General features: G+C 44.3%; 2 protein-coding genes across 2 annotated transcripts; both read left to right on the top strand.

Moving 5' to 3' along the window:
• Window positions 1-6930: 6930 nt before the first annotated feature.
• LOC143902359 (uncharacterized) lies at window positions 6931-9701 on the top strand (the record flags this gene model as incomplete). The annotated part of the gene is made up of 2 exons (XM_077415187.1): window positions 6931-8524; window positions 8615-9701. Coding segments are annotated over exons 1-2 (2229 nt in total), but the record flags the coding sequence as incomplete, so codon positions are not given.
• Window positions 9670-11511, top strand: LOC143902456 (uncharacterized). The gene has a single exon (XM_077415374.1). It carries the CDS (start codon window positions 9795-9797, stop codon window positions 11184-11186), a length of 1392 nt encoding a protein of 463 aa, XP_077271500.1. The 5' UTR covers window positions 9670-9794; the 3' UTR covers window positions 11187-11511.
• The last annotated feature ends 6038 nt before the right edge of the window (window positions 11512-17549 follow it).

The raw sequence follows: 17549 nt of genomic DNA, 5'->3' as shown, positions 1-17549 counted from the left end.
CACGTTTCCATCCTGCCATCGAAGTCCATGGTGATTTGCAATCAACCAGGAAGCGCATGACTTATCGGATTTCGCGAGGAGACTCCATGGCATGGGACATGTAAAAATATAATGGGCCAAAACGGTCCCGTTTCTCAGCACCGCCACCTCCTTTACGACAAATTTCATCCCGACGGTGAATCCTTGCAGATCGACAAACGTTGGTACGATCATAATGAAACGACGAAGCAATCTGTATCTTATCGCGTTACATATGTATCTCTTATATCGCAATATCTGCTGATATCGCAATTTACATGATTTTGCGCATTACGTTCGACAACGGACAGTATTCGATTACACGATCATGCAAGATGAGACAATAGGCTGTAGTATTTGCCGGTACATTCTCTTTTCAATCAAATTCTATTCGCACATCCACGGTGGCGCTCTTGACAGATTCGTTTTGTCGCGATCGGAATTTTATCCGTACGATGACTTGAATCTAGATTTTGGCAAAAATCGATACGCCGTCCTTTTCGATATGTACGCGCGTTTTCGTAAAGCTTATTACGGATACGACAGCTTCGATACGCTTTGCAGCGTGTATACATTTCTAACGGAAGGACCTTTTGTCGTCATTGATTGCTCGCGACAAAACGAATCTGTCAAGAGCGCCACCGTGGATGTGCGAATAGAATTTGATTGTAAAGAGAATGTACCGGCAAATACTACAGCCTATTGTCTCATCTTGCATGATCGTGTAATCGAATACTGTCCGTTGTCGAACGTAGTGCGCAAAATCATGTAAATTGCGATATCAGCAGATATTGCGATATAAGAGATACATATGTAGCGCGATAAGATACAGATTGCTTCGTCGTTTCATTATGATCGTACCAACGTTTGTCGATCTGCAAGGATTCACCGTCGGGATGAAATTTGTCGTAAAGGAGGTGGCGGTGCTGAGAAACGGGACCGTTTTGGCCCATTATATTTTTACATGTCCCATGCCATGGAGTCTCCTCGCGAAATCCGATAAGTCATGCGCTTCCTGGTTGATTGCAAATCACCATGGACTTCGATGGCAGGATGGAAACGTGCCGTACAGCATGGCGAAACACCTAATTACATCGGCTGTACTTGGAGAGGGTGACGAGACGTCGACTCTTGTGTACGTCAAGGGATGCCAGAAACGAGAATGGCTGGTGGATCTGCTTGAGAATAAAGCGAGAAAACATCTAAAAATTGAGACTTTGGATGCAGATTACGAAGATATCAAATCTTTAAATAATCTAGATGTTACTAATACTGTAAGATGCGGAAAACATGTTAAGAATTGCGCATTACAAAATGTATTAAAAATATTTAACTGGTGGTCGCGACACCAGAAAAAAATATGATTTTTTTAAATAAACTATATATGTATATATAAACGTTTTATTTTCTTTTCCCACATACTTTGTAGTATAATATAGATGTTTTAAGTGCATGATAATTGTTTTAAAGATGTTTTAGTTGTTTTAAAGATGTTTGATAGCGGTTCAATAGCGGTTATACAGATCGCAGTTATACAGATAACTGTTTTAATTGTTTCATAGCTGTTCAAGAGCTGTTTGATAGCTGTTTTTTAGCTGTTTCATAGCGGTTCAATAGCTGTTTTAGTTGTTTGATAGCTGTTCAAGAGCTGTTTGATAGCTGTTTCATAGCGGTTCAATAGCTGTTTTAGTTGTTTGATAGCTGTTCAAGAGCTGTTTGATAGCTGTTTCATAGCGGTTCAATAGCTGTTTTAGTTGTTTGATAGCTGTTTTTAGCTGTTTCATAGCGGTTCAATAGATGTTTGATAGCTGTTCAATAGCTGTTTGATGGCTGTTTTTAGCTGTTTAAAAGAAGTTTGATAGCGGTTCAATAGCGGTTATACAGATCGCAGTTATACTGATAGCTGTTTTTAGCTGTTTAATAGCTGTTCAATAGCAGTATTACAGATTAAACCATTAAAAGTTAATGGTGCGATATCGTTTTCGAGAATATGTCTTGCGGTGACTTCATCGCACACGTGCAGGTATTCGCGCAAACGGGGGTCGGGGGCGAGCGAGAGAAACCGCGAGCGAGAAGACGAATGGGGGGACGGGAAAGAAACATCTTCGAGGGGGAGATAACGCGAGCGTGCCGTGTGACGTCACGTGGACTTCGCGGCGCTGCGAAACGCGAACGCGGGTCCCCTCGCCCCGCGGCGCCCGAAAACGCGAACGCTCCGCAGCGCGGCAAAAACGCGGATCCCCCCTCGCCCCGCGGCGCGGCGGAAACGCGGTTGCCCCGCGGCGCCGGAAAACACGGCGCGGCGAAAACGCGGTTCCCCCTCACCCTCCCCCCGCGGCGCCCAAGAACGCGGTTCCCCCCTCCCCCTTCCCCGCAACGCCGAAACATGCGGGTCCCCCCTCCCCCTTCCCCGCGACGCCGAAACATGCGGGTCCTTCCCTCCCCCTTCCCCGCGGCGCCGAAACATGCGGTTTCCCCCTCCCCCGCGGTCCCCCCGCCCGCGGTCCCCCCCCGCCCCTCACCCCCCTCGAGCACCACCCGGGGGTAGAACCGGCCTAGCTTACCTACTAAAGTAATGTTAAAAAGCACCATAAAATGTGCTATATAAATAATAACGATATGTTAACACATATCGTACTCTGGTCCCTTTCGTTTGAATTGAAATATAAGAAATATCTATGTTTTCTAAATATTATTATCTCCATATGATTAGTAGCATAGTAACTGCTAAATGTGTATGTGTTTGTAATAATATTACTGAATATTGAAACTCTTAAAGAAAAGTAGCAGAGATGAATCAATAAAAACGAAAATGTGATTAATCTGTGTAGTAATCTGCATTAAAACAAAAATAGAACATCTGACGTGTTTATCTATGTATGCCACTACTCGGTACCATAATTAGTTTTCTATTTTTTTTGCTTATGAATATTACAACACATACGTGTATGTATATATATAAAACTTTGCAATTGTATTAAACTTCGTTAATGCATACATACATTGTACAAGGAACATTTTAAACTTTAATATTTATTTGCATAAAGTACGTACGCCTTTGCATAGGTCTATCGTGAAATATTAATTTCAATGTTTATTACAACTAACAAATAGTTAAATTTAAAAAGACAAGTTACTATTAAAAATCCCTCTATGGTAAAAATGAAAAATACTGGACATAGTATCAAAAAGAAATAATACTGTTTTAGATATGTGATAACTAATTACATATATAGTAAGTAAAATTAAATTATTGAGTTTATTTCAAGAGAAAAATTATTTATTTTAGACAAGAAAGAAATATTAAAATAAATAATTATATTAAAAAATATTAATTATATTCAATTATATTCATATGATTGATCGTTTAGCAACCACACATATAATGCATATTTGCCTTATATTTAATTAATTGTTCATATTATTGTCATATATTAACATTTTATTAAAAAACGTACAAATAAGAAAAATGTTTAGAAAAATGAACACAAACTGCTATGAAAAATACAAATTATATAATTAAAGTTTAGATAAATTACTATATTTCTCAGGTTTATACTATGTCCTAATAATTAATGTTTGATAATCAATAGAGCACATGCAGTAGACAAATACAGTTTACTTCCAAATTTGATTCGGCATTTGACTTATAACGTACATATAACAGTTTATGCAATCAACAATTTATGACAACGCGTTATAATTCTTACCCGTTTTACATTAAATAAGCACATCAATATTAACTATATCAAGAGTTTCAAATAATATCTATAAATTTCCTCATTTTTTTTACATTTAATAAAACAAGATAACAATTTGGATATTAGCAAAAAAAATTGAATCTCTTTAACTTTTTTAAAATAAAAATCATTTAATACTTCGGAAACTTATACAGCACATATAACAAGATATTTCAGAATTTCAATATTTAACTTTGCAAGTAATTCGTAGGTGATAAAATTACATATATATCTTGTTAATATAACACAAAATGTTAGCAAAATAAATGCGCATATAAATCAGTTACATTCTACAAAGAATGTAACTTGTGCATGTGCACACCTAAATATGTATTTTTCCCCACATGTAAAGAAGAAACATGTCCAATATTGTTTCAATATTGAATATTATACAATTCCATACAGTGTATCATTTTTAGTTTATATAAATATATCTTATTTCAACGTATTTTCTTAGAATTCATTTATGCTGTTATTAATAAGTATTTCATTTTTACCGCGCAAAGATTTATTAATATCTTATTACTTGTAATGCTTGTAATTCAAATTCATTTTAGAAGCACACAAAATTTCTTCAGAATAAAAATCTGTTTTGTAACAAGTATACGAGACGTCATATAAAACTCAATTATCATTTAAATTGAGGACATTACGCTAGCATTTCACGGATTAATGATAATTTACTTTTTTCCAGAGTGTAATATTTACCCAAAATTCGACGCTTCATGATAAGCAAAAGAAAAACTTCAGAAATTTATTTGAGAGAATCAACTTTTGTATTGCAAACTTTGGAGGAGCATATTATGTAATACAAAAGTAGATAAAACAATAACAGTCCTAGGCCGGGGATCTCAGGGGGGGGGTGAGGGGCGGGGGGACGACTTGTTGGCGAGGGGGAGCGGGGAGGGGGGGGACGACTTGGTGGCGAGAAGGAGCGGGGAGGGGGGGCGACGGTGGGGAGGGGTCAGCCGGGGCGGGGCGGGAGGGGACGACTTGGTGGCGAGGGGGAGCGGGGAGGGGGGGGGGCGACTTGGTGGCGAGGGGGAGCGGGGAGGGGGGACGACTTGGTGCGAGGGGTCAGCCGGGGCGGGGCGGGGGGGACGACTTGTGGCGAGGGGTCAGCCGGGGCGGGGCGGGGGGGGCGACATGGGGCGAAGGGGAGCGGGGAGGGGGGACGACTTGGCGGCGAGGGGGAGCGGGGGGGGGGGGACGACTTGGTGGCGAGGGGTCAGCCGGGGCGGGGCGGGGGGGGACGACTTGTTGGTGAGGGGGAGCGGGGGGGAAGGACGACTCGTTGGTGAGGGGGAGCGGGGGGGGGGGTCGGCGAGCGTGTCGGGACATGTTTATTAAATATTAATAAACATATCGTATTGACAAGAGGTACCGCCGAGAGGGGGGGTAGGTGTCCACTTCTACGCCGAGGGTGGTCCCCCGGGGTGGGGGATCATCACTTTATCGGCGCGGGGGTATTACAACGGCGCCGTTCGGCTGCTGGAATTTTATCGGCGAATATAAACAAAACAGCGAGTTAGACATTTGACTCCGTAATGATCTCACCCTTCTAGAACATGCGAGCCGCCATTCGGTTACGGCGTCTCACTACAAAAGCGAGCGTCGATGGCCCTACGACGGTTTGAAGATAAAATAGCCGAGGTAAACATATTGATAAAATTTGTCACCGATGACGATTTAACCGTTGCGGAGTCCTCTTCATGTTTTTTTCTAGGAAGAGCCGCTGCCGATTACGATTTAACCGTCGCGGTGGTATTCGGTTATGGCGCGGCATATTACAAAATGCGAGCGCCGATATCCGGCTGCTGGAATGTATAAACAAAATATGTCTAACGATAATTATACGAACGCATAGCATCCGTTGTCGCCAGGATGATTATGGATCCACATCTTGTGGATCAGTCTACGGCTAGTTTTCGCGACGCGAACGTTCATATTCGAGGGTGAAGTTTTTTGTGTCAAGTATTCAATACAGAAGAATATTTTTCACGATAAAGGAGATGACAATAATTCCGATATGGATCGCGAGTTAACGGACGACAGTGACTACTTCAGTGACGAAGACGACAATCATGAAGAAGTCATCGATAGAATAGTGCTAAATTTACGTGAAAGACATTGCGTAATATATTTTTATTATTCAACGGGTGGTGCACTTGCACTATGTGCTCCGTGTATGGTTGCACTATGGGACCTTGATTTCGGCATGTACGCTCGCCTAAAACACTTCGTTGAGAGACGCGGAACGACGCATGGCCGGTATTGTTCAAGATGTCGTGAATCATTGTTTATGATATTTAGGCGTAATATGTGCCCGATTTGCACACGATAAGAAAAAACATTATCGCGGCTCTTAAAAGTTGATACTTGGGGCTAAAGTTCTTGTGGCGAGTAAGCGGTATAAAAAAACATTTTTTTCAAAAAAAAAAACAGTGAACAATAATTTCGAGGCAACAATGGATGTAGATTCATCCGACGAGGATCGTCCGTTGTCGCCGGACAGCACCTATAACAGCGATGAAGACAATAACCGTAGAGAAGATATGAAAAAAATAGTGTCGCGTCCCGAATTTTTAGCGTTGGATGGACGTACAAAGTGTTGCGCAATTTATTTTTATTTTGAATACGGCTCAGATAACTTGTGTTATTCGTGTATGATCGCTTCACCAGACACTGGTGAGCACATACGTGAACGTCGAGAGCATGTAACCGAGCCGTACGACGTAATGACCATTCAATTTTGCACAGATTGTCGTAATACTCCATTGTCAAATATATCCATGCAACATGTGCCCGATTTGCATGAAGTAATAAAAAACATTATCGCGAGTGGGACATTATACATAACGTGCACAACATGGTGTGGATAATTGAAGAGGAATCTGTGGAGCCTCCAAAATCTGGCGATGATTTAATAATGGAATGTATTATAACAGATATCACCGATGGTTTGCGTGAAGAAGATCAAGGAGTGAAATTGACGGATGTGCAACGAATATCGCCGGTGCAGTTTCTTCGCGATCGCGAACTCGGTATACGCGGAACCGGTCAACGCTTCGCTAGACAAAGAGTCGTTATCAATACCGATTCTCCTTATAAGTGGGATTCTAACGTTAGACGAAAAGTGTATCGACGGCTGCGGAACGAGTGCGTTAGCGAGGAAGAATCACGTGCAGCTCGCCGTGCTGACGTTGTGCCGTATCATATTAGACTTATTGTTGACTATCGCTATTGGGCGTCTAAATTTTGTGAACAGCTCTATGATTGTGAAGCAACATACATTAAGATTCATACAGGTATTGGGAAATACGTCGAATTAGTGGTGATGAACAATTCGATACGTATGTATATGTACCCCGACCGTCTCAATAATCCTAATCATCTATTGATGTTTCAAAAAACCTATGAACGTGACTTTGATGATGTTGATAATTGGGAGCATAATCATGGATTTAATGTCCCCTACTTCAGTTCTGGTTCTTTTATGTTTGCGCACTATCGCATTCAAAGTGGCAAACGATATTGTTCAGCGTGCGATCGAATCACGTGCAAGTGCTCCATCGAAGAATGTGACGTGATTTAAAAAAAAGACAGTATTAAAAAACAAAAAACATGGAACATCTCGATAAAACAGAACGCGACCTGGTGGAAGGATCCAACCAAATCGCTACCTTGGACAAATATCTCGCATGGGAACAGCGATGCGAGAAGTTTATTGAGCAGCTCGAAGAAGACTGTCGTTCCAAACGTCCGCGGGTCTCAGACGGCTCTCAGACTGTCGGAAACAGGTCATCTTTAGTGGCAAGAATCGCGCGACTCGATGGTGCGAAGACTCTATTACAGAGACGGTTCGTACATATCAATGGTGAGCACGCGGCGGGCAGTAGTAGCGGTAACGAAAACGCGGAAAGACTCGTTTGGCGAGAGATCGATGCCGCGTTCGAATGGCGTGTATTGACCGGTGCGGTGATAAATATCAATTACATCGAACCGCGAAAATTTCTCGAAGATGCCGAAGTCATCGTGCTCGATCGTGTGCGGAACGTCATGCAAAGACACGCAAGTGTAATGATAAACACCGTGTTCAACGGCGAGTTTGTGACGGGTGACAAACGTGCGAACAAAAGTGTCAGCACAGGAAACCGTGAACTCTTTCGTGCGTCCGATCTGCGCGAGTGGTACGAGCTACACGTTATCGAGCATACTTTATCGCGTCTTGAAGAGTTTCAGGAACGCGATAGCGGATGGGCGTTGTCGCGTATACTCAATTTGACAGTGAACGTGAACAAGTACAATCCTTTGCGCGCGGGATGTTACATCAATTTACCGCAAAAAATTAAATCGAAAAAAGCGGTGATAAACGTGCAATCGATGGACAATGCGTGCTTCGCGTGGTCAGTGGTCGCCGCGCTGTATCCTGTCCAGGATCATACATATCGGGAATCCTCGTACCCTGATTACACAACAGTATTAAATTTACAAGGCATTGAGTTTCCAATGACTTTGAAACAGATTAAAAATTTTGAAAATCACAACAATATATCCATCAATGTGTATGCCATCAAAGGAGAGAAAACACCGAACGTTCTCCCGATACGGCTCACCGACCTGAAGAAAGAAAAGCACGTAAATCTGTTGTACGTGCAGGACCCGCGAGACGACAACGTGGGACATTTCGCGTGGATAAAAAATCTATCCCGCCTCGTGAGCTCGCAATTGAGCAGGTACGATGGTCGGAAATACTTTTGCGATCGGTGAGTACTTATACTCCTTTTAATAAAATTATAAAATATTTTATTTTTTTATTTAATAATTTTCAAAATTGTGTTTTTTCTTTTTTGCAGATGTTTACATTATTTTCATTCGAGCGAGAAATTGGAAGCCCACGGAGTAGACTGCCGAGAGATAAACAACTGTGCCATCCGACTACCGAGCGAGGACGACAAGTGGCTGAGATTCAAGAATCACAGCAGGAAGGAACGACTTCCGTTCGTCGTGTACGCCGACCTGGAATGTACCCTCGAGAAGACGGATGCGGATCCGACAACGTCCACATACACGTCTCAATATCATCGGGTATTTAGCATAGGATATTACGTGCGGTGCTCGTACGACGACTCGTTATCCGCGTATCGATTTCATCGCGATAAGGATTGCGTCGCGTGGTTCGCCGAGGAACTAAGACGTTTAGCACACGACGTAAAGAACATCTTGTCCGATAATATACCCATGGCGGATTTTACGCGAGACGAGTGGAAAAAATTTAACAGCGCAACGCACTGTCACGTGTGCGAAAAACCGTTCGAGCCAGAAGACGTGCGCGTACGCGATCACTGTCACTTGACCGGTCGTTATAGAGGTCCCGCGCATTCCAGCTGTAATCTAAATTACACAGATTCGCATTACATTCCCATAGTATTTCATAATTTATCGGGTTACGACGCGCATTTTATTATCAAGGAAATAGCTACAGCCTACAAAGGACGTGTAGACTTACTTCCAATCACGAAGGAAAAATACATTTCATTCACGAAAAACGTTAAAAGCACTGAGGATAAAAACTACCAAAATTGCATCAAATTAAGATTCATCGACTCGTACAAATTTCTTAGCGCGAGTCTCGAAAAATTAGCATCCTTCCTCGATAAGGATAAGTTAAAAATTATACGTTCAAAATTTTCCGCGTTATCCGACCAAGATTTCGAATTATTGACGCGAAAAGGTGTCTTTCCGTACGAGTACATTGACTGCGTCAAAAAGTTGGAGGATGCGTGTTTACCATCGCGCGACTCGTTTTACAGTTCATTGACAGGCGACACCGTATCCGAGAGCGATTACGCGCACGCCGTCAACGTCTGGCAGCGGTTCTCCATTCGAACGCTCGGTGACTACGGCGATCTGTATCTAAAGATCGATGTCTTGCTGTTGGCCGATATCTTTGAAAATTTTCGCGATAGCTGCGTCGCGAGTTATGGACTCGATCCGGCGTATTATTACACTCTACCGGGGTTTACGTGGGACGCTATGTTGAAGCATACGGGTATCAATTTCGAACTGCTCACGGACATTGACATGGTCATGTTCATCGAACGCGGTATACGCGGTGGTCTGAGTCAATGTTCCGGCAGATACGCGCAGGCCAATAACAGGTACATGCAATCTTACGATACACCGAAACCATCGTCATACCTGATGTATTTCGACGTAAACAACTTGTACGGCTGGGCAATGTGTCAACCATTGCCTTATGCAGACTTTCGATGGGTCGAAGACGTCTCGAATTTCGAGTTTAGCGCGATCGCTTTGGATTCGCCCACGGGTTACATTCTCGAAGTCGATCTAAAGTATCCGCAGAATAAACACGACGCGCACGCTGACCTACCGTTCTGTCCGACGCGCGATAAACCACCCGGCAAACGGCAGGACAAACTTCTCGCCACGCTGTACGATAAGAAGCGTTATGTCACACACTACCGCAACCTACAGCAATGCACGCGCCACGGTCTTCGCGTCACAAAAATTCATCGCGTATTGCAATTCGCTCAATCTCCATGGTTTTGCAATTACATCGAACTCAATACAAAATTTAGAACACTGGCCAAAAACGATTTCGAGAAAAATTTGTATAAATTGATGAACAACGCGGTTTTCGGGAAAACGATGGAGAACGTTCGAAATCACGTCGATGTAAAATTAGTGACAAAGTGGAACGGTAGATACGGCGCGGAGGCACTGATCTCGAAACCAAATTTTCACAGCAGGAGCGTTTTTTCAGAAAATCTGATAGCCGTCGAACTGCGAAAACTCGAGGTTAAATTTGACAAACCTATTTACGTTGGCATGTGCATTCTCGACATATCGAAAGTCTGTTTGTACGAATTTCATCACGAGTACATGTCTCCCCTGTATCGCGACAAGTGTAGAATTATGTATACCGATACGGACAGTCTGATATACTACATCGAGTGCGAGGATGTGTACGAGAACGTGAAACGCGATATCGCTAGATTCGACACGAGCGATTACGCGATCGACAACGCGTACGGTATAACGCTCGAGAACAAAAAAGTGCCGGGCTTGATGAAGGACGAGAATAACGGTGCGATCATGACCGAATTCGTCGGACTCAGGGCGAAAATGTATGCCTTGCGAGTGGATGGTAAGAAAGACTGTAAAAAAGCGAAAGGTATCAAGAGCATCGTCGTAGCCAGGTCGATAACGTTCGACGATTACACGAGATGTCTGCGAGACGAAATTAAAATGAAGCGACAGCAGGCTTGCATAAGGTCCGAAAAACACGAGGTGTACACCGTATCCGAAACAAAAATCGCTCTGAGTCCGTACGACGACAAGCGATACATTATACCTAATTCGACCGATACGTTACCGTGGGGACATTATCGAATACTTGTGTAACATATGTATTGTATAACGTATGTATAGTATAACGTATGTATAGTATAACGTATGTATAGTATAACGTATGTATAGTATATGTATGTAACGTAATATATAATGTAGTAGTAGTATAACGTATGTATGTACGAATGTGTGTGAATGTAGTATAACGTAACGTATTGTGAGTATTATATTACAGTATTGGAAAGAATATTATAATAAAGATATTACACATGTGTATTTCATATATTTTTTTTTACGTACTTTATATGTATTTCATATTTCAAACATTTTACATGTATTACATATTAGATATTGCATTTTTTTTATGTTAAGAATAAAAATACAGTTTACACAAATTAAATAACATTGTTCTTGTGTATCCATGAGTTGTGCGATCCGTCGAATCCCAGCCATTTAACGTAAACCTCGTCGCCCCTCCTGCGCAGTACTTTCTCCACGAGATACACGTCTGGATAAGTCGCGCGATGCAACTCGTGCTCGTAGAACCCTCCAGAGACGGATTTTCCACGATAGTCCTCGAGTAGATAGGTTACGGGATTGGTACGCTGCACTTTAACGATCTTAAACACCTCGGTGGTCCAATTCGGTGTGTAGCCCTTCTCGAAAATTGTTTTATATTTGCTAACGCGCACCGAGTCACCCACTTTGAATTTTGCCGGACCCGCGATCTTTATCGCGCTGTACACCGTAGCCAAGAGTCTTTCGGCTTTCGCGGGGGTAACGTCGACGGGTCGCATGCCGATGGTTCGATGCTTGCGCGCGTTGTAATCCAACACGAGTCGCGGCAACGCGTCGACCCACTTGTAATTTCCGTTGAGCGTAAACATCTTCCACATGTTGTTTTTTAACGTACGATTGAATCGCTCGACGACCGACGCCTTCAACACCGAATACATGGAATAATGATTGATGTCGTGTTTTCTCACGAGACGTTGCACGTCGGTGTTGTAAAATTCCTTCCCCATGTCGGTTTGTAGATTACTAGGGCACCTCCCGCTGCGTCGAATTATCTCAGCGATAGCGTCGGCTGTCTCGCTGCCGCCTTTACCCTTGAGCGGCACGGCCCACGCGTACTTGCTCAACACATCGATGACGGTGAGTATGTAGTGGTAGCCTCCGTTGAAACGCGAGTACGGACGCATCTCGACGATGTCAGCCTGCCACAGGTCGTCGTACCCTCGCACTATGACGTGTCTGCGGGGAAAATTTCTTCTCGCCGGAGCGTGCAGTTCGTCCACCAACCGTCGCTTTTCGATATTTTTATCCGCATCGGTCGATTTTAACGGTTTCATGTTTCGTTGTCGCGGTTTCTGCTTCTAGTGCATCGTTCGTAGCAGTTTCCAAACAGTTTGTACCCGCTTCTGAACAGTTCGTAACCGCTTCTGAACCATTCGTAACCACTTTTGAACCATTCGTGAATCGTTCGTTGTCGCTCGTCGTCGTCGTCGTCGTCGTCAGTTAACTGCTTCTTACCACTCATCGTCGTCGTCGTCGACGTTCTCTAGCCGTTTGTAGCCTTTCCTGTCTCCGCGTAGTTTGCAGCTGTTTCTAAACCGCTCGTAATCGTTTTTAAGCTGTTTTTGAATCGTTCGACAACCGTCCGACAACCGTTCTCGAACCGCTAGACAGCCGTCCGACAACCGTTCTCGAGTCGTTCGTTGCCGTTCCTCGCCGTCGTTGATGAACCGTTGCTTCTCTTCACTCGACGCTTTTCGATAGTCGTTTCTGCTGAACCGTTTGTCCATTCTTGTTCGTTGTCGCGTCCGATTCAACGGTAGTCGAATGGCGAAGCTTGTTTATCGCAGTCCGTAACGCTTGCAGATCTTTTTCGAACGCAGTCAGCTTCTCGTCTGATTCTTTTCGTTGATTGTTCAATATTTTAAAGAATTGATCAACGTACAGTTTGTTAACCGCGTCACCGTCAGTCTCAGGTTGCGCTACGCGACGAATCTTGCGCGACTTTGCGTCAAAGTCCGTGGCGGCGCGACACAGAGCGTTATTGCGCACGAAATTTCTCATTAATCCGCTCCACCGATGGTACGAAATGGCGTTCGTCGCGTTTCCGCTGTGCTCGAACAATCCAAATTTGTTGATCGGCATTTCGACGCTGATTGAACGGATCGCCGTCGCATGGTTTAATTTATAATAAGCCCGGCTTCGCGAAGTTCCTCGATGATCGACATGATCTAGTTGTCGTGGGCATTGTTGCCAGCTTGACGCGAAGCGTCGAGCAATCGCAGACGATCCACCAGCTCGTTGGGGTCGTCCCAGTGCACGTAGTCGATCTTATTGTCGGTTAGCGTCATCGCGCGAGGCATGGATAATCCCTTTCCAGATTTTTTCTTCTTGGATTCGGTAGACATCAACGGTGAGATCACAAATCGATACTTGAATCCCACGTTGCCCTTTAGTCGCCCGAGAGGATCGTGCTTGTATTTATGAGCACTCGTTGCCAACAATATGCTCCTGTACTTGATCTTATCGTCCTCCGTGTAGATCGCGTCATCGGGTATTTTTTTGAAGATCAACTCGTAAATACCGGGTGTGCCGGCGTATCGTACGCCGTCGATATAAATGTTATCCGTTTTGTCCACGTCAAAACTTTTATTACCGAGCATCAATTTATTATTGCCGAGATAAACGCCGTACGCTATGTCCATCGATGGACAGGCGCCCAAAACATCTGCGATGTAAATTCGGCTCAGTGGACCCAAGTGATCTTCCAACGATTCTATAAACCATTTTCGACCCTCCGACGTTTGCAACCGATTATGAACGGGGTAAATCTGAAGAATAGTGGCCTCCTCACCGATTACGTTCAACTTGGGCTTAATCGACGCGTTTTTGCACGAAACGACCGAATCTGGCAGAAAAAAGTGTCGCTCTGCCCCGCGAAGCGAGATATTAACGGTTTAAGTTGACGACTATCAGGTTATGATTCCTGTCATACCGACGCGATGTAGCGACTGGTAGCGACCACGAACATGCCCTGTGGCCGCACGCGCATGCAAAAGAAGGTCACGTGGCAACTGTCTGCTATTAAGTACATACATATTTATGTGTACTTTTCACATACCAACTATTCTCTGCTTTAACAAATTATTTATGTTTTGTTAACTTAAACGCTTAATAACTGTAACAGAAATAATTTGTTAAAGAAGAGAATAGTTGGTATATGAAAAGTACATGTAAATATGAACTTTTCATATGCCAATTATTCTCTGCTTTAACAATTTTATTTCTGTTTCGTTAACTTCAACACTTAATATCTGTAACATAAATAATTTGTTAAAGCAGAGAATAGTTGATATATGAAAAGTAAATATTTATGTATACTTATCATATACCAACTATTGTCTGCTTTAACAAATTATTTATGTTTCGTTAACTTAAACGCTTAATATTTGTAACAGAAATAATTTGTTAAAGCAGAGAATAGTTGGTGTATGAAAAGTACATGTAAATATCATTTCAAATTATGTTACACTTCTGACTTATACCAACCAAACAGTTGTCACGTGATCTGCTGCATGCGCGTGCGGCAACTGAGCATGCGCGTGTGGCCGCAGGGCATGGTCGTAGTCGCTGCATCTCGTCGGTATGACAGGAATCATAACCTGATTCCTGTCAACTTTAACCGTTAATATCTCGCTTCGCAGGGCAGAGCGACACTTTTTTCTGCCAGATTCGGTCGTTTCGTGCAAAAACGCGTCGATTAAGCCCAAGTTGAACGAAATCGGTGAGGAGGCCACTATTCTTCAGATTTACCATGAACGGTCGTCCTGATCGAGTCGTCCGTGGTTTCGAAAACATTTGCGGTTTCAAGAAATTCGGGACTTGTACGTTGCACGGTTCGCGTCGGTGTAGAGGTTATCGGTGTAGAGGTTATCGGTCGTTTCGATTGATCAGATTTACACGGTGTCGATGACAGATCCGGCCAGGAGTCTGATCGTTTCTTCTTTCTTTTCGGTGTAACATCCTCCTCCTCCTCCCCGCGCTGTTGAACGGATAGCGGTTCGATTTTCGCGTCAGCGTCGCTCTCCGTCGGCTCCTCTTTTTTCACAGCGATCACGCTCGAGTTGTCAACGATCTTTTTCAACGGCCCGATGAGAGGTTTAAAGTGCCTGCCCAACTCAATGTCCTTCTCGATCTTACCGGTCTTCAAAGCGCGAAGTTTCTTGCGAATTGAATTACTCGTCTTTGCAATCTCTTTCACGACCTTCTCGCGTTCGCGAATCGTCTCGCTTTCGTCGATCGCAGCCATCGCGGAAAAAAAGCAGAGTGTCGATCTCTCTCTCTGTAATAACGCTAATATTTCACTTCCGACGAGGTATCGGCAACGACTGATCGCTTTTACGGTATCGCGAACACGTTAAATCCTTTTCTGTATCGGCCGTTCGAAAGCGCGCTGTCCTTGTCTATCACTACAAATCCGTACTTTTGTTGCCAACAATCGTGGCACAACGAGCAAAATTTATCGTACGACATGTCGGTATTCACGTGATCGTTGTACACGTGTTTCAAATTGGTACCATCCTGTTTGAACAGGATCAGCAGATTCGCGTTGTCCCGTATCAGATGTTTAGGTATTCTCGCGTACGTCTGACAGAGATAGAAGGAGTCGACGCTCGAGTGCCTGCCCATTGAGAAATATTCTCTCACAGCGTCTTGCTTATCGCACGCCACGTCATCGAAGACGAAGATCGAGTTTGGACGTGCGTCGCTCGGTGGAATGACGTCACTGTTATTGGAGAACGTAAAATAGCCGATTTCGTCGATCGATGTCAACAAATTCTCCAAATATCGATATTTCGGCTGTTGCAGCGATTTCGAGTACACGTACACGTTTTCGAAACGTACACCGTGCGGACTTTCCAGCAAGCTGATCAGAACGTTGGTTTTACCGCAATTCGAAAGGCCGCAAATGATCGCGCGTATAGTAGTCGGTAACATCGTACCGTGCTTGCGTTTCTCCACGTTGCCCCCCATCGACCGTGATCTGTCGTCGCAATTCGTCACGCGAATCGCCAACGGTTGTCGCACGAATCTCATTTCTTTCCACACTGCCGACTTTCTGGCTGACTTGAACGCCTATTTATAGGCAAGCGGAACCGCGAATCGCTCAGTAGCAAAAATGTTCGTCCTACTGTCGAGATCTTCCGATATTCGCGACTTGAGCGCCGAACAGCTGCAATTTGTGCCGAAAGCCGTTCTGCTGCAAACGTGCGGCGATCACGTCCACTACGTGTGGGACAAGCTTCCGGAACATTTAAAGGCGGATTTGGAGGTTCAGACATATCGTCGCTGTTACGAACATTACAATCGACCGTGGCAGCGAACGCACATCGACGGTCCCGCGCCAATGATAAAGGATTGCGGCGAATGTCAACGAAAAAAAATGGTGGAGGCCTGTTAAATCGCGCGATAAACGCACTTCCGTTCGAATTACACATTCCCAGCTATCAATTTTGCGGTCCGGGAACTCGTTTACAAGAACGATTGGCGAGAGGCGATCAAGGTATTAATCCATTGGACGCGGCGTGTCGCGAGCACGACGTAGCCTATTCGCGTAACCGCGATCTTACCGAGAGACACGCGGCGGACGAGATACTCGCTGCGGAAGCGCGAAAACGCATTACCGCGAGAGATTCGACTCTCGGAGAGAGAGCTGCCGCTACAGCCGTTTGGGCGACCATGAAGGCTAAGACGAAGCTCGTAATGGGTTTGAAAACGAAAAAATCGAAAACTGCGAAGAAAAAAAATCTAACGAAAAAACGGATACTTCCGACAGCGAAACGAGGCGGCGTATTGCCGATTCTACCGTTGTTGGGAGTTCTCGGCTCTCTGGCCGGCGGAGCGGCGGGAGTCGTAAAGGCCGTGAACGATAACAAAGCCGCGCGGCGTCAGCTGGAAGAGATGCAACGTCACAATCGCGCCGCGGAAGGTCGCGGACTTTATCTCGCTCCGTACAAATACGGACGAGGGTTGTATCTCGGCCCGCACAAACGCAGGCAAGGAGTAGCGTCGAAAATAAAAAAAAAACGTCAAAAAGACGTTAAATATGCCCGCGGGTATTACGACTAACGTACAATTGAATCGATTGGCAAGGCGTATGCGCGTACCGTTCTTCAGAGGTGTCTTCATGCGTGATTCGTTACCGATTGGCGGTGTACGTCGAAACGAGAGCGGTATCGTGAATTTGGACGACGCAGCGGGTCCCGGTACTCATTGGGTAGCGTACGCGAAGAGGGAAGATCGAGTCGTATATTTCGACAGCTTCGGCAATCTTCGACCACCGAAAGAATTGGTGCGATATTTCGGGCCGAGGGGGGAAAACTGCCGGGCGAAAATTTTAAA

This window comes from Temnothorax americanus, unplaced genomic scaffold (assembly GCF_048541705.1).
Source record: "Temnothorax americanus isolate GAGA-0224 unplaced genomic scaffold, ASM4854170v1 Scaffold101, whole genome shotgun sequence".
In the NCBI taxonomy this organism is placed as follows: Eukaryota; Metazoa; Arthropoda; class Insecta; order Hymenoptera; family Formicidae; genus Temnothorax; species Temnothorax americanus.
Note: the sequence above shows the minus strand (reverse complement) of the source record. Positions and strands in the feature narration are given on the sequence as shown.